This window comes from Schistocerca piceifrons, chromosome 1 (genome assembly GCF_021461385.2).
Source record: "Schistocerca piceifrons isolate TAMUIC-IGC-003096 chromosome 1, iqSchPice1.1, whole genome shotgun sequence".
In the NCBI taxonomy this organism is placed as follows: Eukaryota; Metazoa; Arthropoda; class Insecta; order Orthoptera; family Acrididae; genus Schistocerca; species Schistocerca piceifrons.
The window spans coordinates 189,460,069-189,481,122 of record NC_060138.1 but is presented as its reverse complement, the minus strand read 5'-3'; the positions used below and the strand labels follow the sequence as shown (position 1 = coordinate 189,481,122).

Genomic DNA, 21,054 nt, shown 5'->3' with positions numbered 1-21,054 from the left:
CTCTATGAATTCAGCTGCACACTCAAAGCAATCAGCCACTAAATGGACATGCATAAAGATTTCTGGAGGTACTAGTACATTAAAAAAGATGATGGATCCTTGGATCATAGTGGCTACGCAGCGCGTTAAAGGGAAGACTGTAAGTGCACTGGTGCAACAGAGGGTCATGTACTCTGGAATGGGAACAGGGAAGGGGATATGTGGTTGAGGCCACCGGCTGACAAAGGTTGAGGCCAGGAGGGTTATGGAAAGGTAGGGTATATTGTAGTGGGATTTCCCATCTGTGCAATTGAGAAAAACTTGTGTTGGTGGGTAGGATCCAGATGGCACAGGCTTTGAAGCAGTCACTGGAATGAAGAACATCATGCTTGGCAACGTGCTCAGCAACTAGGTGGTCCAGCTGTTTCTTGGCTAACCTTACACCCACAGAAAGAAAAGCAATCCACCACCCAAAAACTGATCCCAACCTTGTGCATCAGAGCACAACATGCGAGATTTAAATGGCTGCTTCACAACCCGTACCATCTGGATCATCCTCAATACCACCAGGTTTTCTGAGCTGCGCAGAAGAGAGCTATCCTTAAAGCACATCCTTCAATCCCATAACATTCCTGGCCTAAACCTAAGGTAAGCTCACTACCCCCCCCCCCTCCCCCCACTCAATAGTGTGTATGGGCACCATCCACTCTCCTAGTATCCCTGCCAAATTTGTGTCCCCACATCAATTAACTGTGCGTTGTTGCCTCACACCCTAACCTATGAAAAATCACATGCCCAACCGTCGGCCATCTACCTCCTTCACCCACACCCCTACATAGTCCACAGACAGCACCCCACTCTCCTGCGAGCTGCTAGACACTTCCCCCCATCTCCCCCACGTCAAACCACAGCACCCCATCCCAGTACACTCACCGTGGGCCAGAAAAAAGCTGGCAGCTGACTGAGCACAATGTAGGGAGACGTGTGTGTGTGTGTGTGGTGTGTGTGTGTGTGTGGGGGGGGGGGGGGGGGGGGGGGGAGGGCGGGCATGTGTTTTCCCACAAGCTTGAGTACCATTTTTTCGTATAACTATCAATGACACAGCACTTGTGCCTTTCGGTGAGTCATCTTCTCTATTCCTAAATAATTCGTAATTCTCAACTAGAACTTTCTGTAAATTGTTAGAAGTTTACTTCATTTTGTGCAAAAATGTTGGTTCAGGTATTCATGGTGACATATACCCTTAGACCAAGGTGCAGAACTGATGCATTGTGATGAACAACTCTGCTTTTGTTCTACTGAAAAGGCAATGGCAATGCATGACGAGTCATAACCAATGAACAGCACATAAATTCCATATACATAAAAAGGAAGATCTCTTCATAAAACGGAGGAATCATCAAGCAAAACAGGTATGTAAAATGGGTGGAGAATTACTTCTTTCAGAGCTGACAATAGTTCTGTTGAAGGGAATTTGTCCAAAGCTATGAGATTTTGCATTTTAATTACGTCTCTGTCTGTTGATCAGCTCCTCCTTCAGTTGCTAGGTATTTATCTTTCCTCTTACATTTATTAATTTTCATCCTGTACTTTCAATTACTGCGAACTCTACATACGACTTCAGTTCCACTGTGATTACATATGACAAAGGGCACCAAGGCTCCAGAACAGAGACATAGCTACAACAAGAAAAACTTCATTTAGCTTATGTGGTTAGGCTGGTGGTGATGTCACCTGTTAAGCAAGTTTGAAAGAACAAGAAGAGACATAAGCTTAAGAAGTCAAACCCCTGCCCCTCCAAACACACACACACACACACACACACACACACACACACACACACAGACAGAGAGAGAGAGGAGAGAGAGAGAGAGAGAGAGAGAGAGAGAGCTGAACATACTTTGATTTACCAAATTCTAGAGAATGCACAGATACTGTTTGTCCTGTTCGTAATGTTTCTCTTTTTGCAATCTATTTTGCTACAAACACAACTATGTGACAAATTCAACAACTTATTTCCAATACCACAAGCAGGAAACAATGTTAAACAAAGATATTGTACGTGAGCTTATTCCACAGAACAAGCAATAAGCATGCAGTATTAAAGCTCATAGGACAGGACAGCACAGCACATTTAAAACACACATATTTTACTACCTGGCATGCAGCCAATTTGATCGAGAGGCCAGGCTGATGCATTACTCATACATAATCTAGGACAAGGTATTATCCTGTGGAGTCAATAAGTGTACATTGCAAGTGAATTATGTGTATGTTACATCATTTTGTAGGTAATAGGCATACCACAGTATGATAAACGTAATAGATGCGTCTGTAATAGGAGTCTGAGTTCATTGTTTTTCTATCAGACCAAAAAAAAAAAAAAATCGGAATGTGATTTTGGTGAATGGTGACTATTACACCATTCTACACAGAACAACCTTTCTATACTGACAGCAATATGTATGAAACAGAATAATTATAAACATTTACAGTAATGTTTCCGGTTAAAAGCACAGAGAACTGCACTAAACATTACCAGGTTACCAAGTATACCTTTAAATTCACCTGAGAAACACCGTCAACAAAATACAAGATAGAAAAACAAATATACCAAATAAATGCATGGAAATAACCGATGATGAAAACTGCCAATACAAAACATTTTATCTAGCCACAGAAGCTACTTTTACAACATGCCCATTCCTTCTTTATGTTAGTTTTTTATATGCTACAATACCATGCACTTACTTATTATCTAAATTTCACATAAACATAGAAGCTAACTATGTGAGCTTGTCTTTAGATGTAGAAGACAGAATTAACTAATCAACCACAAAATTCACATATAAAGGAACAGCGACTGGAGATTAACAACAACTGCATAGACTACGCGGATCTTACACTAATTTGTATCTGGGTTATCATTTAGAATACAAGTTAATTATTTGCACCTAAATGGTTTCAAGGGAGTGGATATTTTATTCCTGTCATTATACGCTTCACAAAGATCAGAAAACATATTATGTGGGCTGCAGCACAAGAAAAATGCAGCAAAGTGTGCGTGTGTCACCCTAGTGTACATAGATAGAAAAATTGGTAAAGAAAAGGAATGAGTAGTGCCTACGGCCGGTCACTGATGGCCAAGCGGTTCTAGGCGCTTCAGTATGGAACCGCGCGACAGCAACAGTCGCAGGTTCGAATCCTGCTTCGGGTATGGATGTGTGTGATGTCCATAGGTTAGTTAGGTTTAAGTAGTTCTAAGTCCTAGGGGACTGATGACCTGAGATGCTAAGTCCCATAGTGCTCAGAGCCATTTGAACCATTTTGAGTAGTGCCTGCAAACAGATATATGATAGGGAAAAGAAATTAACTGAGAAATAAGGGCAAAATAATGTAAAGTATGGTGACTGATGCAAGAGAGTATAACAGATAATACAAATAAAGAAAAATATATGAAAAGGTAGACGGAAATATAGGTGGGTAGAAGACAGTTCAAAGTGCCCCATGCTTTAAAGAAAAGAGTACCAGGAAAGTGGAGTTGCCTTTGCTGAAGACTTTTTTATGCAGCTCAAAATTTAAGTTGACTGTCACGTTATACAGGGTGATTCAAAAAGAATACCACAACTTTAAAAATGTGTATTTAATGAAAGAAACATAATATAACCTTCTGTTATACATCATTACAAAGAGTATTTAAAAAGGTTTTTTTTTTTTCACTCAAAAACAAGTTCAGAGATGTTCAATATGACCCCCTCCAGACACTCGAGCAATATCAACCCGATACTCCAACTCGTTCCACACTCTCTGTAGCATATCAGGCGTAACAGTTTGGATAGCTGCTGTTATTTCTCGTTTCAAATCATCAATGGTGGCTGGGAGAGGTGGCCGAAACACCATACTTCGTTCGAAATGCACGCTGAACAACTGTCGTCAATTCACTTCTGCCGCACTCAATAACACAAAAAGCTTTCTGTTGAGAGGTCGCCATCTTAGCATCAACTGACACTGACGCCTAGTCAACAGCGCCTCAAGCGAACAAATGTACAACTAAATGAAACTTTATAGCTCCCTTAATTCGCCGACAGATAGTGCTTAGCTCTGCCTTTTGTCGTTGCAGAGTTTTAAATTCCTAAAGTTGTGGTATTCTCTTTGAATCACCCTGTATTATTACGTCTGATGATGAAATCTAGAAAGTGGAGATGGCCTTGAGCTTTCAAACTTTTTCTCCAGAGCCTGGATACCAAATATATATAAATGATGCTGACTGCAGTAAAACTTCAGAAAGTCCAGTTCACAACATCAGTAACTTGCATCATTGTATCATCACACAACCAAGATTCAAGTTTGAGATGAAATAACATCATTTCAGCACAAAACATGCAAATGTGCTGTACGTATATAAAATTTCAGAATGTTTAGAGGAAGTAAAAAGTAACACTTCAATGTGACACAAATGTCACAGGTGCACTGTTTCCTTGACACTACTGATGTTCAGAGATGGTATTCAAACTGCTGTACGGTGTATACTGTTTTAGAGAGGTCCCTGAAAATGATGTCCGTTTACGTTAATGCACAACTGGCATCTGCATACTAATTACTGTCTAACACACTCAAAACAATCATGTTGTTGTTGTGGTCTTCAGTCCTGAGACTGGTTTGATGCAGCTCTCCATGCTACTCTATCCCGTGCAAGTTTCTTCATCTCCCAGTACCTACCGCAACCTACATCCTCCTGAATCTGCTTAGTGTATTCATCTCTTGGTCTCTCTCTACGATTTTTACCCTCCACGCTGCCCTCCAATACTAAATTTGTGATCCCTTGATGCCTCAGAACATGTCCTACCAACCGATCCCTTCTTCTAGCCAAGTTGTGCCACAAACTTCTCTTCTCCCCAATCCTATTCAATACTTCCTCATTAGTTATGTGATCTACCCATCTAATCTTCAGCATTCTTCTGTAGCACCACATTTCAAAAGCTTCTATTCTCTTCTTGTCCAAACTATTTATCGTCCATGTTTCACTTCCATTCATGGCTACACTCCATACAAATACTTTCAAAAATGACTTCCTGACACTTAAATCTATACTCGATGTTAACAAATTTCTCTTCTTCCGAAACACTTTCCTTGCCATTGCCAGTCTACATTTTATATCCTCTCTACTTTGACCAGCATCAGTAATTTTGCTCCCCAAATAGCAAAACTCGTTTACTACTTTAAGTGTCTCATTTCCTAATCTAATTACCTCAGCATCACCCGACTTAATTCGACTACATTCCATTATCCTCGTTTTGCTTTTGTTGATGTTCATCTTATATCCTCCTTTCAAGACACTGTCCACTCCATTCAACTGCTCTTCCAAGTCCTTTGCTGTCTCTGACAGAATTACAATGTCATCGGCAAACCTCAACATTTTTATTTCTTCTCCATGGATTTTAATACCTACTCTGAAATTTTCTTTTGTTTCCTTTACTGCTTGCTCAATATACAGATTGAATAACATTGGGGAGAGGCTACAACCCATCTCACTCCCTTCCCAACCACTGCTTCCCTTTCATGTCCCTCGATTCTAAGAACTGCTATCTGGTTTCTGTACAAATTGTAAATAGCCTTTCGCTCTCTGTATTTTACCCATGCACCTTCACAATTTGAAAGAGAGTATTCCAGTCAACATTGCCAAAAGCTTTCTCTAAGTCTACAAATGCTAGAAATGTAGGTTTGCCCTTCCTTAATCTGGCTTCTAAGATAAGTCGTAGGGTCAGTATTGTCTCACGTGTTCCAACATTTCTACGGAATCCAAACTGATCTTCCCCGAGGTCGGCTTCTACTAGTTTTTCCATTCGTCTGTAAAGAATTCGTGTTAGTATTTTGCAGCTGTGACTTATTAAACAGATAGTTCGGTAATTTTCACATCTGTCAACACCTGCTTTCTTTGGGATTGGAATTATTAGATTCTTCTTGAAGTCTGAGGGTATTTTGCCTGTTTCATACATCTTGCTCACCAGATGATAGAGTTTTGTCAGGACTGGTTCTCCCAAGGCCATCAGTAGTTCTAATGGAATGTTGTCTACTCCGGGGGCCTTGTTTCGACTCAGGTCTTTCAGTGCTCTGTCGAACTCATCATGCAGTATCATATCTCCCATTTCATCTTCATCTACATCCTCTTCCATTTCCATAATATTGTCCTCAAGTACTTTGCCCTTGTATAGACCCTCTATATACTCCGTCCACCTTTCTGCTTTCCCTTCTTTGCTTAGAACTGGGTTTCCATCTGAGCTCTTGATGTTCATGCAAGTGGTTCTCTTGTCTCCAAAGGTCTCTTTAATTTTCCTGTAGGCAGTATCTATCTTACCCCTAGTGATACTCGCTTCTACATCCTTACATTTGTCCTCTAGCCATCCTGCTTAGCCATTTTTCACTTACTGTTGATCTCATTTTTGAGACGTTTGTATTCCTTTTTGCCTGCTTCATTTACTCCGTTTTTATGTTTTCTCCTTTTATCAATTAAATTCAATATTTCTTCTGTTACCCAAGGATTTCTACTAGCCCTCATATTTTTACCTACTTCATCCTCTGCTGCATTCACTACTTCATCCCGCAGAGCTACCCATTCTTCTTCTACTGTATTTCTTTCCCTCATTCCTGTCAATTGTTCCCTTATGTTCTCCCTGAAACTCTGTACAACCTCTGGTTTAGTCAGTTTATCCAGGTCCCATCTCCTTAAATTCCCACCTTTTTCCAGTTTCTTTTGTTTTCATCTACAGATCATAACCAATAGATTGTGGTCAGAGTCCACATCTGCTCCTGGAAATGTCTTACAATTTAAATCCTGGTTCCTAAATCTCTGTCTTACCATTGTATAATCTATCTGATACCTTTTAGTATCTCCAGGATTCTTCCATGTACACAACCTTCTTTTACGATTCTTGAACCAAGTGTTAGCTATGATTAACTTATGCTCTGTGCAAAATTCTACCAGGCGGCTTCCTCTTTCATTTCTTAGCCCCCATTCCATATTCACCTACTACATTCCCTTCTCTCCCTTTTCCTACTACCGAATTCCAGTCATCCAGACTATTAAATTTCCGTCACCCTTCACTATCTGAATAATTTCTCGTATTTCGTCATACATTTCTTCAATTTCTTCGTCATCTGCAGAGCTAGTTGGCATATAAACTAGTACTACTGTAGTAGGCGTGGGCTTCGTATCTGTCTTTGCCACAATAATGCGTTCACTATGCTGTTTGTAGTAACTTACCTGCATTCCTATTTTCCTATTCATTATTAAACATACTCCTGCATTACCCCTATTTGATTTTGTGCTTATAACCCTGTAGTCACCTGACCAGAAGTCTTGTTCCTCCTGCCACCAAACTTCACTAATTCCCACTATATCTAACTTTAACCTATCCATTTCCCTTTTTAAATTTTCTAACCTACCTGCCCGATTAAGGGATCTGACATTCCACGCTCCGATCCGTAGAATACTAGTTTTCTTTCTCCTGATAACGACATCCTCTTGAGTAGTCCCCGCCCGGAGATCCGAATGGGGGACTATTTTACCTCCGGAATATTTTACCCAAGAGGACGCCATCATCATTTAACCATACAGTAAAGCTGCATGCCCTCGGGAAAAATTACGGCCGTAGTTTCCCCTTGCTTTCAGCCGTTCGCAGTACCAGCGAGCAAGGCCGTTTTGGTTAGTGTTACAAGGCCAGATCAGTCAATCATCCAGACTGTTGCAATTGCAACTACTGAAAAGGCTGCTGCCCCTCTTCAGTAACCACACGTTTGTCTGGCCTCTCAACAGATACCCCTCCATTGTGGTTGCACCTACGGTACGGCTATCTGTATCGCTGAGGCGCACAAGCCTCCCCACCAACGGCAAGGTCCATGGTTCATGTGTTTCATGAATAATGGCTCTAGCTTCACCAAGTGGGCACACAGCTCTTCTGGAGTGTCTATTGGGAGTTTTACACCAGACATTTTACTTGCCTCCACAACGAGAAGTTTGTAAAAGTGACATTGAGATAACAAAGTGGCCACAGTACTGGCCCAACTCTCCTATCGAACAACTGGGGTAAACATTGTCTAAATGTTCTCCAGAATCAACAACTTAGTGTGGTGGGGTCTCTTCATGCTGGATCCATAATCATCTCCCAACTGTTAGTGGGACATTCTCCAACATTTCTAGTAACACTTCACTCAGAAACATAGACTAATTTTCTCCAACGAGCACATTAGGCAGAAGACATGATTAAATCAGATGGTCATGAACAATACCAGCCTACAAATTTATGGTAAATCTCTGTGATACTGGAACAAAAAAGTTGCCTTAGGGTTTCAAACTCCCAGGTATGCCTATTGTGGCTCCTGGACTGTGTACATAGTCAAGGGAATTCCAGCGTCACACCCTTCAAGAACTGCTAGAGGATAAATGGTGCATCTGTGACATTTGCATGACATAACAAAAGTGTTTCTTTTTATCTACTCTAATAACTCTACAAATCTATAAAAGTAGTTTTTCTTACTACCTGTCTACATGTACCCATATCATCAACAGAAACATCAATATGCGGGAAAAGCAGACTGCAAAGAAAAGATCATCCAAAAAAAACCTCTTAATTCAGAGTGGCATGAAGATGAATCAAGTCGACAATTTTTTTACACCCACACAATCCTCCCACTGGCTACCTGTAATTTTGACATTGAGAGGCACTGCCAACACCTGCTCTAAATGCAATTCAGTGTAATGCATGGACACCCCTTCATGAAGTTTAGCTGCTCATGGCAATATATTAAGCATTGGAACAATTGACAGTTGAGGCTGAAGGGAGAGGGAAAGTTGTGAAGTTGGAAAACGATTTAGAAAAGATATCTGAATGGTGCAAAAATTGGCAGTTGACCCTAAATAACGAAAAGTGTGAGGTCATCCACATGAGTGCTAAAACAAATTCATTAAACTTCGGTTATACGATAAATCAGTCTAATCTAAAAGCTGTAAATTCAGCTAAATACCTAGGTATTACAATTAGAAACAACTTAAATTGGAAGGAACACACAGAAAATGTTGTGGGGAAGGCTAACCAAAGACTGCGTTTTATTGGCAGGACACTTACAAAATGTATCAGATCTACTAAGGAGACTCCCTACACTACGCTTGTCCGTCCTCTTTTAGAATACTGCTGCGCGGTGTGGGATCCATACCAGATAGGACTGACAGAGAAAGTCAAAAAAGTTCAAAGAAGGGCATCAAGAAGGGCAGCATGTTTTATATTACTGTGAAATATGGGAGAGAGTGTCACAGAAATGATACAGGATTTGGGCTGGACATCATTAAAAGAAAGGCATTTTTCGTTGCGACGGAATCTTCTCATGAAATTCCAATCACCAACTTTCTCCTCCAAATACAAAAATATTTTGTTGACATCGACCTACATAGGGAAAAACGATCACCACAATAAAATAAGGGAAATCAGAGCTCGTACGGAACAATATAGTTGTTTGTTCTTTCCACGCACTATAAAATATTGGAATAATAGAGAATAGTGAAGGTGGTTCGATTAACCCTCTGCCAGGCACTTAAATGTGGTTTGCAGAGTATCCATATAGATGTAGAAGGGGGGGGGGGGGGGGGTGTAATGCTAACAACGTTACAACTTGCAATGAGAGTAGAAAGAGATCAGGACGACAAGGGCAGAAGAATGCAGGCACAGCTTGCAAAGATGAATGAAGGCCAAGGAAATTTTACACACAGAAAACAGAGAGACGGACAATGAGCAGAAAGCAAGGAAAGGAAGGTGCTTGAAAGAAAACCACCATGGAATCATAAAACAGATCAAAATATAAATAACAATAAGTACTTAAAACAAGGCAGAAATTGTAAATAATGACTCTCTGAAGCCAAGAGGAGGGCAGAGCACAATATTAAAAGAACAGGAGAAATGAAACACAAATTGAAAAAGATACAAATGCAGGACAGGGACTAATAGATGTTTCAGGCCCAGGAGATTGCAGTTCATTGAATCAGGTTGTAGGGTGCATTGGAGGACCATAAACACCTGTGCAGAATGGGGGGGAGGGGGTGGCAAGAGATATGGAATGGGAGATACATTCGCGGAGCTTGTGGATGGGACAGTTCCCATTAATAGACCTTTGCAAACTGAATAAGCAAAATACTTTGTGAGCCACTGTACAGTGTGTAAAGGAGAGTACTGGAGATCCATATCACAATTTATTGGCCTATACCGTTCATGTATTGCATGTTAGTAAAAATGATTGTATATGTCTCTGTGCTTGCCCCTCTGTGCTCCCTAAGGGAGATATATGACTGTGACAGCACAACTGTCACACAGCTGCCTGACAGCTGCAATTTTTCTTCCACTTTTAATATATTGTCCTAATTTTTTTTGTAATTCTACTAAATGAGACATTTAATAAAGCACATGCCGAAACATGCAAATTTAATGGAACAAAGGGCTGCTAATACCAAATACAGTACGTCTTTTTTACCACTACATAAAAAAAATTAAAAATGTTGGTGACATGCAAAAAACCTGCTCCTATGAAAGCACAATAGAGGAAACAACATTGTTCCTAATGCACATCTGCACGAACACACAGCACTTACCCTTAATGCAAGCAACAACACATTGACTGCATCTTTTATGCGAGGATGACATGTGCCATGGCTCAATTCTTGATACGCATAAATGCCCAAGCTTGAAAGAGCAATGCAACGAGCCAAACCTGTTGGTTCTCTTTTCCCACATCTTAGTAAAATAGGCACAATGTGATCCTGCAAAGAAAAGAAAATGACAAATGGCACACAGTGCTCATATTAACGACAACTTACAGAATGAACTAAAAATTTAATGTAAATGTTTTATCTTTCCATTCCTCATAACTCCAGATGTATAGCGACTGCCATAAAGGAGAGTACTGCTGCCTTCCTAATCCTCTTCTTCTTGCCCCCCCTCCCCCCCCCCCTTTCTCTTTAAGCAAAAAGAATCAATTCCATCTAAATGTGTCCTTTATATTACTATAAATACATTAGATACAACCCTGCACGAAATCCAGAAATATTTCAGTTTCTCACAAAATAGGAAGTTTCTATTAAGTGTTCATATAAAAATATCTGTTTTTCCAACACAACAGGAAGATATTTCTATATCTCATCATACCTATGTTAAATTTTCATCAGCAAATGAAGACTACTGTCTAGCACAACAAAATAACATGAGCTTCACGTACACCGTTTCATTACTGTTCTTCACTGGGCAAGGCAGATTGAAAGCTCAAACTGCCAACAGAAAGCTGACAATAGGAGAGGCACACAAAATTAGAAACTGCTGATTACTCTGAATACTTTAAAATTTTTTACTAAAATGTGAATTTTCCTGCTTATTTCTAAATATCATTTTTAAACTAAAGAGACAGTGCACAGGCAGGAATCCTGTTTTGATTGATATTGTTAGGGAAAACAATAGTACTGTATTGTCAGGCAGAGCAAATCTACAAACCTTGGCATCGACACACGATCTCACACTGAACTCCTTTACTGTGGGCTGAAGTACTGGTAGTTCTGGGAAGGTGCTGGACAAGCAAAGCAGAGTGCCCAATATGGAAGCTGCCTCAGTCCGAGGAGCCTGTGATGATAGAAGTACACTAAGTTTTAGAACAGTATGACACAACAACTAAAACACTGAAGTACTTTAATGCAGAGAGCCATAAGATCACAGTACAAGAACTCTTTTTGAACTATTTATAAGGAATCAGCTTATCAGGGAACTTGACATGCATTAACAGAACATAAAATATTTTAAATTACCATAAAACTAATTTCAGATAATCTTCCCTTGTTAACATAAAAGGTAGTATTACAAGGACAGAAGGTGACCTGCTGCACAATTCAAAAACTAGTTCATGATACACAATTGCCCTGTGTCCTCCCTTTATCCACCTATGCTTTTCTCAAATTCAGAAAGAACTCTGACATCATAAATAGACTGCAATATTCAGCTAATCGCATAATAAAATGAGAGCATATCCTCAGTGAATTCTGAGGTGGTGATTCCTCTACCATTTGATACAAATAACACCCCCCTCCCCCCCACAATTGGTATGATACTTCTTTGGCCTTTGGATGGGTACATTTGATACAGGAAATAGTTTTGTATTTCGATAAGTACTTCCAAACATTTTGCTGTAGCGAGGAGCACGTAGAAGAAAGGAGTGTGTAGAAGAAAGAAGTATGTAGAAGAATTGTGACTCAGGTTTAGGTGACCTATGTGACCATGCACTTTATAGGTATGCCCCTAGTACAACTGTTCATGATGCACGGGGCCCTGCATGGCATACACTCATTGTAAAGAAACTCCTGGAAAAAAGAGACTATTGCATAATATGTATGCAACAAAGCACAGGGCTACAGATAAGGACATGATAAATGAAACATGTTCAACACTCCTGAAGGCCATGCACGAAGCCTTCAATGACTACCATAGCAAAACATTATCAAAGGATTTTTCACAAACCAAATACATTCTGGTCATATGTAAAGGCACTCAGGGGTAAGAAAGTTAGTGTCCAGTTACTCACGGACAAGAACTGAAATTGAGGGAATGAAAGCACATCCAGAACTGTTGAACTCCATTTTAAAATGTTCCTTTACAAAGAAAAATCCAGGTGCATCATCTCGATTTAATTCTTGAACCACTGCTAAGATAAGTGATATAGATATTAGTGTCAGTGATGTTGAGAAACAGCTGAGATCGCTAACACTAAATGAAGTTTCAAGTTCCAATGCAATCACTATCACATTCTGTACCAAATTTGTGGTTGAGTTAGCCCCCCTTTTAACTTTAACCAACTACAGAGCCCTCGAACAAAAAACTTTAAGTGCCCTTTATCTGAGTTGTATGACTGTCAGTATTGAGATACACTCTCAACAACTATTTATCAACATGACTAAACTATGTAAACTTCTGAGAACTACTGTCCACACAACTTGATAACAGAAAAGTCAGTCCTTGACATTGTCTAACAGGTGCACACTAGGACAAAGCGTATAGATGTTGATTTGGCATGGAGCAGGAAGGACAAGTAACAACACAGTCCTTTAAGACAAGGAGCTTATAAGCAGACCACTGATGAGTGGCTGCAAGGTGACATAATGACAAGGTCCTATGAGGTGATAAGCCCGTGGGCAATCGCATGCAAATACTGCAAAGCAGTGCCCTTGTAAGTGGCTGACCGAAGTGCAGCACCATACGGGGCTCGTGATGGGGGCGAGACGACACCTAGGTGAACAACGGCAGATGTTGGCTCCTTATCAGAGATTCATGGCATCTGTTGGAGACCAGAGCATAACTGGTTCTTGATGGGTGGGGCACTGACTTAAGTAGACATCTGCAGAAGAGTACCTACATTGTGTCACGTGAACATGTGACCATGCAGACACAAATAGGTGTCTGCAACTGCAGTACTGTCTACACGACCTGCGCAACCCATAGTGAAGCGCACTGTTCCCAGACATATCGTGGTAGCTGTAGAAGGCTTGGCGATAGACAGCTCAGTGATTCTTCTATTGATAAACATCTTTCGAGGTAAAGTGAGGGCGTACCTGACCCACAAAGCATATTGACAAGTGTGGTGGCCGAATACACTGGAGCGCAGTCCTCCTTGTACCACAAAAACCATGCCTGGCAGTTGGAAGTAAGCACCAGTCACACAGGTCTACTAGAGGAGTAGCATAAGAGACCCACGAAACTACCGTCTAATATCCTTCACATCCATTTATCACAGAATCTTAGAAAATATCCTGACTGAAAACATAATGAGAGATCTCAGACGGAATGACCTCCTCCATGTCAATTTGCATGGATTCTGAGAACATCAATCATATGAAACCCAACTTGCACTCTGCTCAAATGATGTCCTGAAAGTTGATAATCAAGACAGTCAGTTAAATGGAGCATGTCATGACAGCTGGAAAGCATTTCACTCAATATCACATCTGCACTTATTATCGAAAGTACAATCTTATGGGGTATCAAGATAAATTTGTGAAGGGATTGATATTTCTTGGTAAGGATGTCATCATGAGATGCATCAGTAACTAAGAGTGTGCCCCAGGATAGTGTGCTGGGGCCCTTGTCTGCAGACAATATTAATAGTAACCTCAGAATTTTTGTAGAAGATGCAGTTATCTATACTGAAGTACTGTCTGAAAGAAGCTGCACAAATATGCAGTCAGATCTTCATAAAGATTTCAGAGTGGTGCAAAGATTGGTAACTTACTTTAAACGTTCAAAAATGTAAAATTTTGCACTTCACAAGCAAAACAAAAATGTGCTATTATATGACTACATTATCAACAACTCACAACTGGAATTTAGTCAACACGTAGAAATATCTAGGTTTAACAATTTGTAGTGATATGAAACTAGACATTCAAATAGGCTCAATAGCAGGTAAAGCAGCCAGCAGACTTCAGTTCATTGGGAAATGGAACCCGTCAACAAAGCAGATTGCTTACAAATAACTAATATGAACCAACCTAGAATACTGTTCAAGTTTGTGGGACCTGCACCAAATAGGACCTACAGGGATATTGGATACATACAGAGAAGGGCAGCACAAATGGTCACAGGTTTGCAAGACCCTTAGGAGAGGGTCACAGATATGCTGAAGAAACTGAACTGGCAGAAATTTTAAGATAGAAGCAAAATGCTCCTTGAAGGCGTAATTATAAACATTTCAAGAATCAGCTTAAAATGACAAATCTTGGAATATATTAAACCCACTATGTACCACTCCTGCAGTGACTGTGAGTACATGATTAGATTAATTACAGCTTGCAAAGAGGCATCTGAACAGACACTCTTCTCATGCTTCATATGTGAATGGAATGAGAAGCAGCCCTAATAACAGATACAATGAAAAGTACCCTCTGCCATGCACTTCACAGTGGTTTGGATAGTATGAGTGTCAATGTAAATGTTTAGTGTGATTTATTCATTCATAACATGGTACACTTCTCTTTCACAAGCTAATAAAAGATTTTTATGTAAAAATGTTGATAACATAGTCTGTAGGTAGACAACATCTCACTGTAGAGGCTTTGATTTGACATATACACAGAAATGATTATATGTATAAAGCAAGAGCACAGGACATTGGCAAAGCGTGACCGTGATCGTGAGTCCCCATCTGCTGTGGTGGTGTTGCTTACATTTTCGTGTCATGGCTTGTTGATAGTTTGGAAGGCGGAGAGCAAGAGGTGCTGCCAACAACGACATTGCCCTGAAAACAGTTGATAGAAGCTTAAGAGAAACATTACTCTATTCTGTTCTGCTCTAAGGCTCTCTTTGAAGATGGTGTTCTGATTAATTTAAGATCTGTTCACCCAACATTGTAATTGTTACATAAGAGTAACAAAATACCGAAGAGTTATTTCAAAATGGTTCAAATGGCTCTGAGCACTATGGGACTTAACATCTATGGTCATCAGTCCCCTAGAACTTAGAACTACTTAAACCTAACTAACCTAAGGACATCACACAACACCCAGCCATCACGAGGCAGAGAAAATCCCTGACCCCGCCGGGAATCGAACCCGGGAACCCGGGCGTGGGAAGCGAGAACGCTACCGCACGACCACGAGATGCGGGCGAAGAGTTATTTAAGAAGTAGTTATGTTATTTTGCAGCTTGAATACTAAAAAGCTCTCTTCCAGCCCTTAGCCCTCTGCAACATGTGACGAAGTGAAACGGCAAGAATTCGTGGCACTGCGTAGTAAGTCCACAGCATCAAGGAATTCAAGCAAGGTGTCCGAATATGAAAATAATTAAGGTACAAAAATATCCCGAGAGCACCGGACTGACAGATCGTTTGGAGGTAAAATATCTTCTTGGCCCAGTCCAATGACTAGCACTAAGTCATTACACTCAAATGTATCCAAGTGGGATATTACCACCTGTATTGTGCTTTCACTGCCAAAACCTTCCATTCCTAATTGAGAAACCACCCTGCTGTGAGTTTCAGATATGACTTTTATTGAGTCAAGATTAAAATTATATGCCACCTGATTGACTTTGGCATTAACACATTTGAAAATGGTGACTATATAGATCAAGAATTCTCCATAGCAATTCACGAGGCAATAGTAGAAAGTGTTAGGCTCCAAGTGAATAATTCTCATTTTGATCCTTAATATGTTTAGAGCAGACACTTTAACCAAGAACTAAAGCTCTTCTGTTTTACTGTAACTTCTGAAAAGATTATATCATGAAATTCCATTTCATTAAGGCATCTATATGAAAATGGTAAATCCAGAGTGGAATATGAATTATGGAAAAACTGAAGACAGCAACTCATTGTATAGTGGAAGAACTGAGCAGTCAACAGGCACATAGTGCCCTTTTTCTACAGCGAGTTCTTGACTTCAGTGATTCCACTGTCTACGGAATTCAAAAGTTTATTTATCCACTCATGATTTGCAGTACATCCCATCAAGAAGGGAAACATTCAGGGATGTGGAAACAGTCATGGTAAACATTAGTAAAGACAAGGAAATTACAGGAACTTAATCTGTATACTGTATTAATAAAGAACTAAATTATACTAATTAATGCTATTCACACGCCATCTAAATTAAATTGAGTAAATTAGAAAGAAAGCTGCTACTCTGAAAGAAGCTGCTGCTTCCTCGGTTACGTTATAAAGCTGCTGTTTATCTGCTGTTGGTAGCTTCATATTTACTTGATTACTAGTGTTTTTTACAGAAAAAACACACCCAATTCAATGAAAAAACTGAGCAATGTGTACAGTATATTATGACATGTCATGCAACCTTACAATAAATACTGCTACCATGTAGCTAACAGAACTCTTCAATTACTGAATCTAGATACTCGCATAATGTGTAGGAAGAGTGGCTATTGAGCTGAGTTTTATGTTTTTAATTTTATTTTGAATAGGTATGGATTCCCAGTTTCTTGCTTCATATTGGGCAGAAGCTTGGTGAATATCTTTTCACCAGAGCACACAACTCCATTCTCAAGCCTAGGAGGAGGACAGGGAAAGGCCATGTGAAAACTGTTTTGTATTGTGATAGTGTAAATTACTGTGTTGCTGAAACTTATTTTTATTATAAACAACAAAACCATTATGGAGTAAATGTATTAGAACATGAGTAGCTGCACTGCCCCAGAAATAACACCATAACTGGGTGTGACCATGTGCAAAATGAGTCAATAAAAACATGTAAGGTCAAATAAACTGAGATTCTGTAATGATCTTCTGCTCTGTTGTAATGACTTTAAAAATATCCAGGTGGTATTCACTTACATGTATGATATTGGAATGTCCAGTGTGGAAATCAGACAATGGAATCTGTAAAGGAAGCTTCTCAATTGTCCACAATCAGGACAATACCATGACAGCTCATCTTACGAATGCCTTCATCCAGGCTGCTGTGACACGACAGCTACAACTACATTTACAGTCATACTCTGCAAAACCATCGCGAACTGCATAGAAGAGGGTAGGTCCTATTTTACTATTTAATAGGGTTTCTTCCTGTTCCATTCACATAAAGAGTGCAGGAAGAATGATTGTTCGAATGCCCCCGTGAATGCTGTAATTATTCTAATCTTGTCCTCACAATTCCTATGTGAGGGATATGTAGGGATTGTAATATATTCCTACAGTTCTTGAAGTTTTGTTAGCAGACTTTCTTGGGATATCTACATTACACTGATACTCCACAACTCACCTTATTGGACATGGCGGAAGGCACCCTGTACCACTACAAGTTGTTTCTTTTCCTGTTCCACTCGCAAATGAACAAGGGAAAAATGACTGTCTAAATGCCTCCATATGAGCCCCAATTTCTCCTATCTTGTCATCGTGGTCCATACGCGCAACCTATGTTGGAGGCAACAGAATTGTTCTGCAGTCAGCTTCAAATGCCAGTTCTCAATAGTGTTCCTCGAAAAGAATATTGCCTTCTCTCAAGGGATTCCCATTTAAGTTTTCTCAGCGTCTCCATAACACTTGCATGTTGTTTGAACCTATCATTAACAAATTTAGCAACCCCACCTCTGAATTGTTTCAATGTCTTCCTTTAATCCGACATGGTATGGATCCCAAATACTCGAGCATTACTCAAGAATAGGTCACACTGACATCCTATATCAAGCGTCCTTTACAGATGAACCACACTCTCCTACAATTCTCTCAGTAAACGGAAGTCGACCATTCACCTTTCCTATCACAGTCCTCACATACTCGTTCCATTCCATATTGCTTTGCAATGTTACACCCAGATATTTAAACGACTGTGTCAAGCAGGGACACTAGTAATACTGTATCCAAACATTATGGGTTTGTTCTTCCTACCCATCCACATTAACTTACGTTTTTGAACATTTATAGTTAGCTGCCATTCATCACAACTAGAAACTTTGTCTAAGTCATCTTGTATGCTCCAACAGTAACTGAACTTTGGCACCTTACTGTTTACCACAGTATCATCACCAAACAACTGCACATTGCTGCATGCCCTGTCTGCCAAATCATTTATGTACATAGAAGATAATAGTGGTCCTATCACACTTCCCTGGGTCACTCCTTACAATTCCCTTGCCTCTGATGAACACTTGCCATCAAGGACAACATACTGCATTCTATAACTTAACACTTGGCTCGGCGCCGGCAGTGCTAAGTGAGATTACTTGGCTTGTCAGTGACCGCTTGCCACCTTTCCGTTGATGACAAGCTTCAAACACATTAACTTTTGAGTGCTTTAATTTTCCAGAAATCCTCTATTTTGCCATATCGTTCCACAAACTCGAATTTTCTATTCAAGTAACTTCTCTGCAAGCTCTACACTGTTATAGTAATTGTCCATGCAGATGTGATGCCACTTTCCATCAGAAGGTGTCAATAGTTCCATCACTGTTTTTGCTAAAGGCTGTCCAGCACCAGAATATATCTTGAATGAGAAAATGTACCCCGTACTCGAATCACACAGCATCTGAATGAGTATGCTGTATTTCATAATTTTTCGACGGATTGTAAACTTTAAAATTTAATCATCCACGCCACAGGATCATTCCTTCACCAATTGAGATGTTTTGATTTACATTAAATGTTTCTTTAAACTTTTTGGAAAAATAATCAATTACAGATTGCACTTCGACAAGCCGGTCGGATTTATCCGGTTTATTGTTGCTGTCAGAAAAATGTAAAAATGATAATATTTGCCTGAATTGGTTGCGAGACATAGTGTAGCGAAATATCGGTGTGTCTATCAATGGATTCGTTGACCAATAATCATCGCTCCTTGCTTTTTTTTTTTTTTTTTTTTTTTACAGTTCCCATAAGGATAGCGAGCCCAAACCATTTTCTGAGTTTGGGTCCCATAATGTCAACAAATGCGGCATATTTTAAATCCAGTTTCCTTCTATTGCAATTTTGACTGTAGTACCTGTTGTTTTAGTTGCTAATATATTCAAATAGCTCGTTCCCAATATATAATTGTACGATATCCTCAACCTAGGTATCCTTCAAATTTATTATTGGTCCTCAGTAGATCAAAGTCTGACCACTGTACACTGTCTTCTTCCTACGATTCAGCTGAATCAGTTGGCAACCGTAGTGTTCGCCAAAATTCTTCTTGGACGTATTTCACTCTCTTCCTATGATTCTGCTTCACTTTCATTTTTTTGACATCCAATGTCTTCTTCCCAATCGGCCAAGTCGTCTTGAACATCAGACAAGACGTCCGCGCATTTATGGTAAATAATCCTAGTGTCTCTTTCGTCCACCAACAAAACATTTGTTGACGTGTGTAACTTACTGTTACCTAAACAAAATACCAGCAGAATGCAAAACATACTAACTGCTGTTGCCAGCCACTGCGTGATACTATGCTGACGACACCACTCTGGTGTCGCTGGCCACTCAGCGATGCTATGCAGACAACACCACTGTGGCATCAGCGGCCGTTGCCTGCTATTTCGTGCATGACACCACTGTGGTGTCACCAGATGGCATAGTGTTAAGTAGTCTTCGAGCAACTCGTGTATCTGTGAATCTATTCCGTATGTGCAGACCTTCTTTAACAGCCAGCAATGGGGCACCGTGGCAAAAGCCTTCTGGAAATCTCGAAATATGCAAAGAATGTAAATTTTCAGTTCTGTTTTGTGTTTATCTATCGGCTGTACTGAGCTGAGGTAAGTACTGGCCAGCCCCTCTATCTCTTTGTTAGTATTTGTTTCACATCTTATATGAGATTTTCCATTAATTATTTAGATCACCTATATGGTCCACATCCTTCATTGTTTTGTCCCTTTTGTTAGCTATCACTTACGTCTGTCATCTTAACACTTTCTCTTCTTCAGTGTTTTATATATACATAAATAAATATTTTCGTCACCAACTGTGCTAGTTTCATCTTCCTCCTATTACCTTGTTCCGTTTATAGTCCTCTTCTCTTTTTTATTTATTGATTTATTTATTCAACATTCCATAGTTTTAACGTTCGTTATTGGCTGTTTCCCAGCCAACAATCACTGCCAACAATCTCTTCCACACCTACCAGTATCATCCATTTCCGTCGATTTCTTGTTGCTGGCGATATTTTTGTGCCATTGGCTATCTTTCTCTGCCACAAGAAAATTTTTTTGGGACATTTCTGCGCCACCCGCGATCGCTTTTGCGGCACGCGCGATCGCTTTTGCGGCACGCGCGATCTTTTTTCGCCACTCGCTATCTCTGTTTTTGAGCTACGTGTGTTCTTTTCCCCTGATCTGGACATACTTGCTTGGTATGGTCCACTTTTTCCGTATTTTTCTTATTTAGTGGTCTTCCTTTGGTATTGAACATTACCAACACAATTTCTTTCCTTCTCGTCCTTCCCTCCGTGTTTTACTCCTTCTTATGATTACTATTTCAACTTTAGTTATTTAATTTCCCTACCCACCAGTTACCCACTATGTACCCTAATCCTATACCACATTATTTACATTCATTCCGGAAACATGCATTCACCGTAGCCAAACT

At 39.9% G+C, this 21,054-nt stretch overlaps 1 protein-coding gene across 1 annotated transcript in view; it reads right to left on the bottom strand.

Moving 5' to 3' along the window:
- LOC124785478 (probable Rho GTPase-activating protein CG5521) overlaps positions 1 to 21,054 on the bottom strand; it is a 261,077-nt gene that overhangs the window by 111,974 nt on the left and 128,049 nt on the right. Inside the window, exons 24-25 of the mRNA XM_047254185.1 lie at positions 11,505 to 11,630; positions 10,613 to 10,780 (exon numbers count right to left, since the gene is read on the bottom strand). Coding sequence (XP_047110141.1) covers positions 10,613 to 10,780; positions 11,505 to 11,630 — 294 coding nt within the window. The remainder of the gene's footprint in view (positions 1 to 10,612; positions 10,781 to 11,504; positions 11,631 to 21,054) is intronic.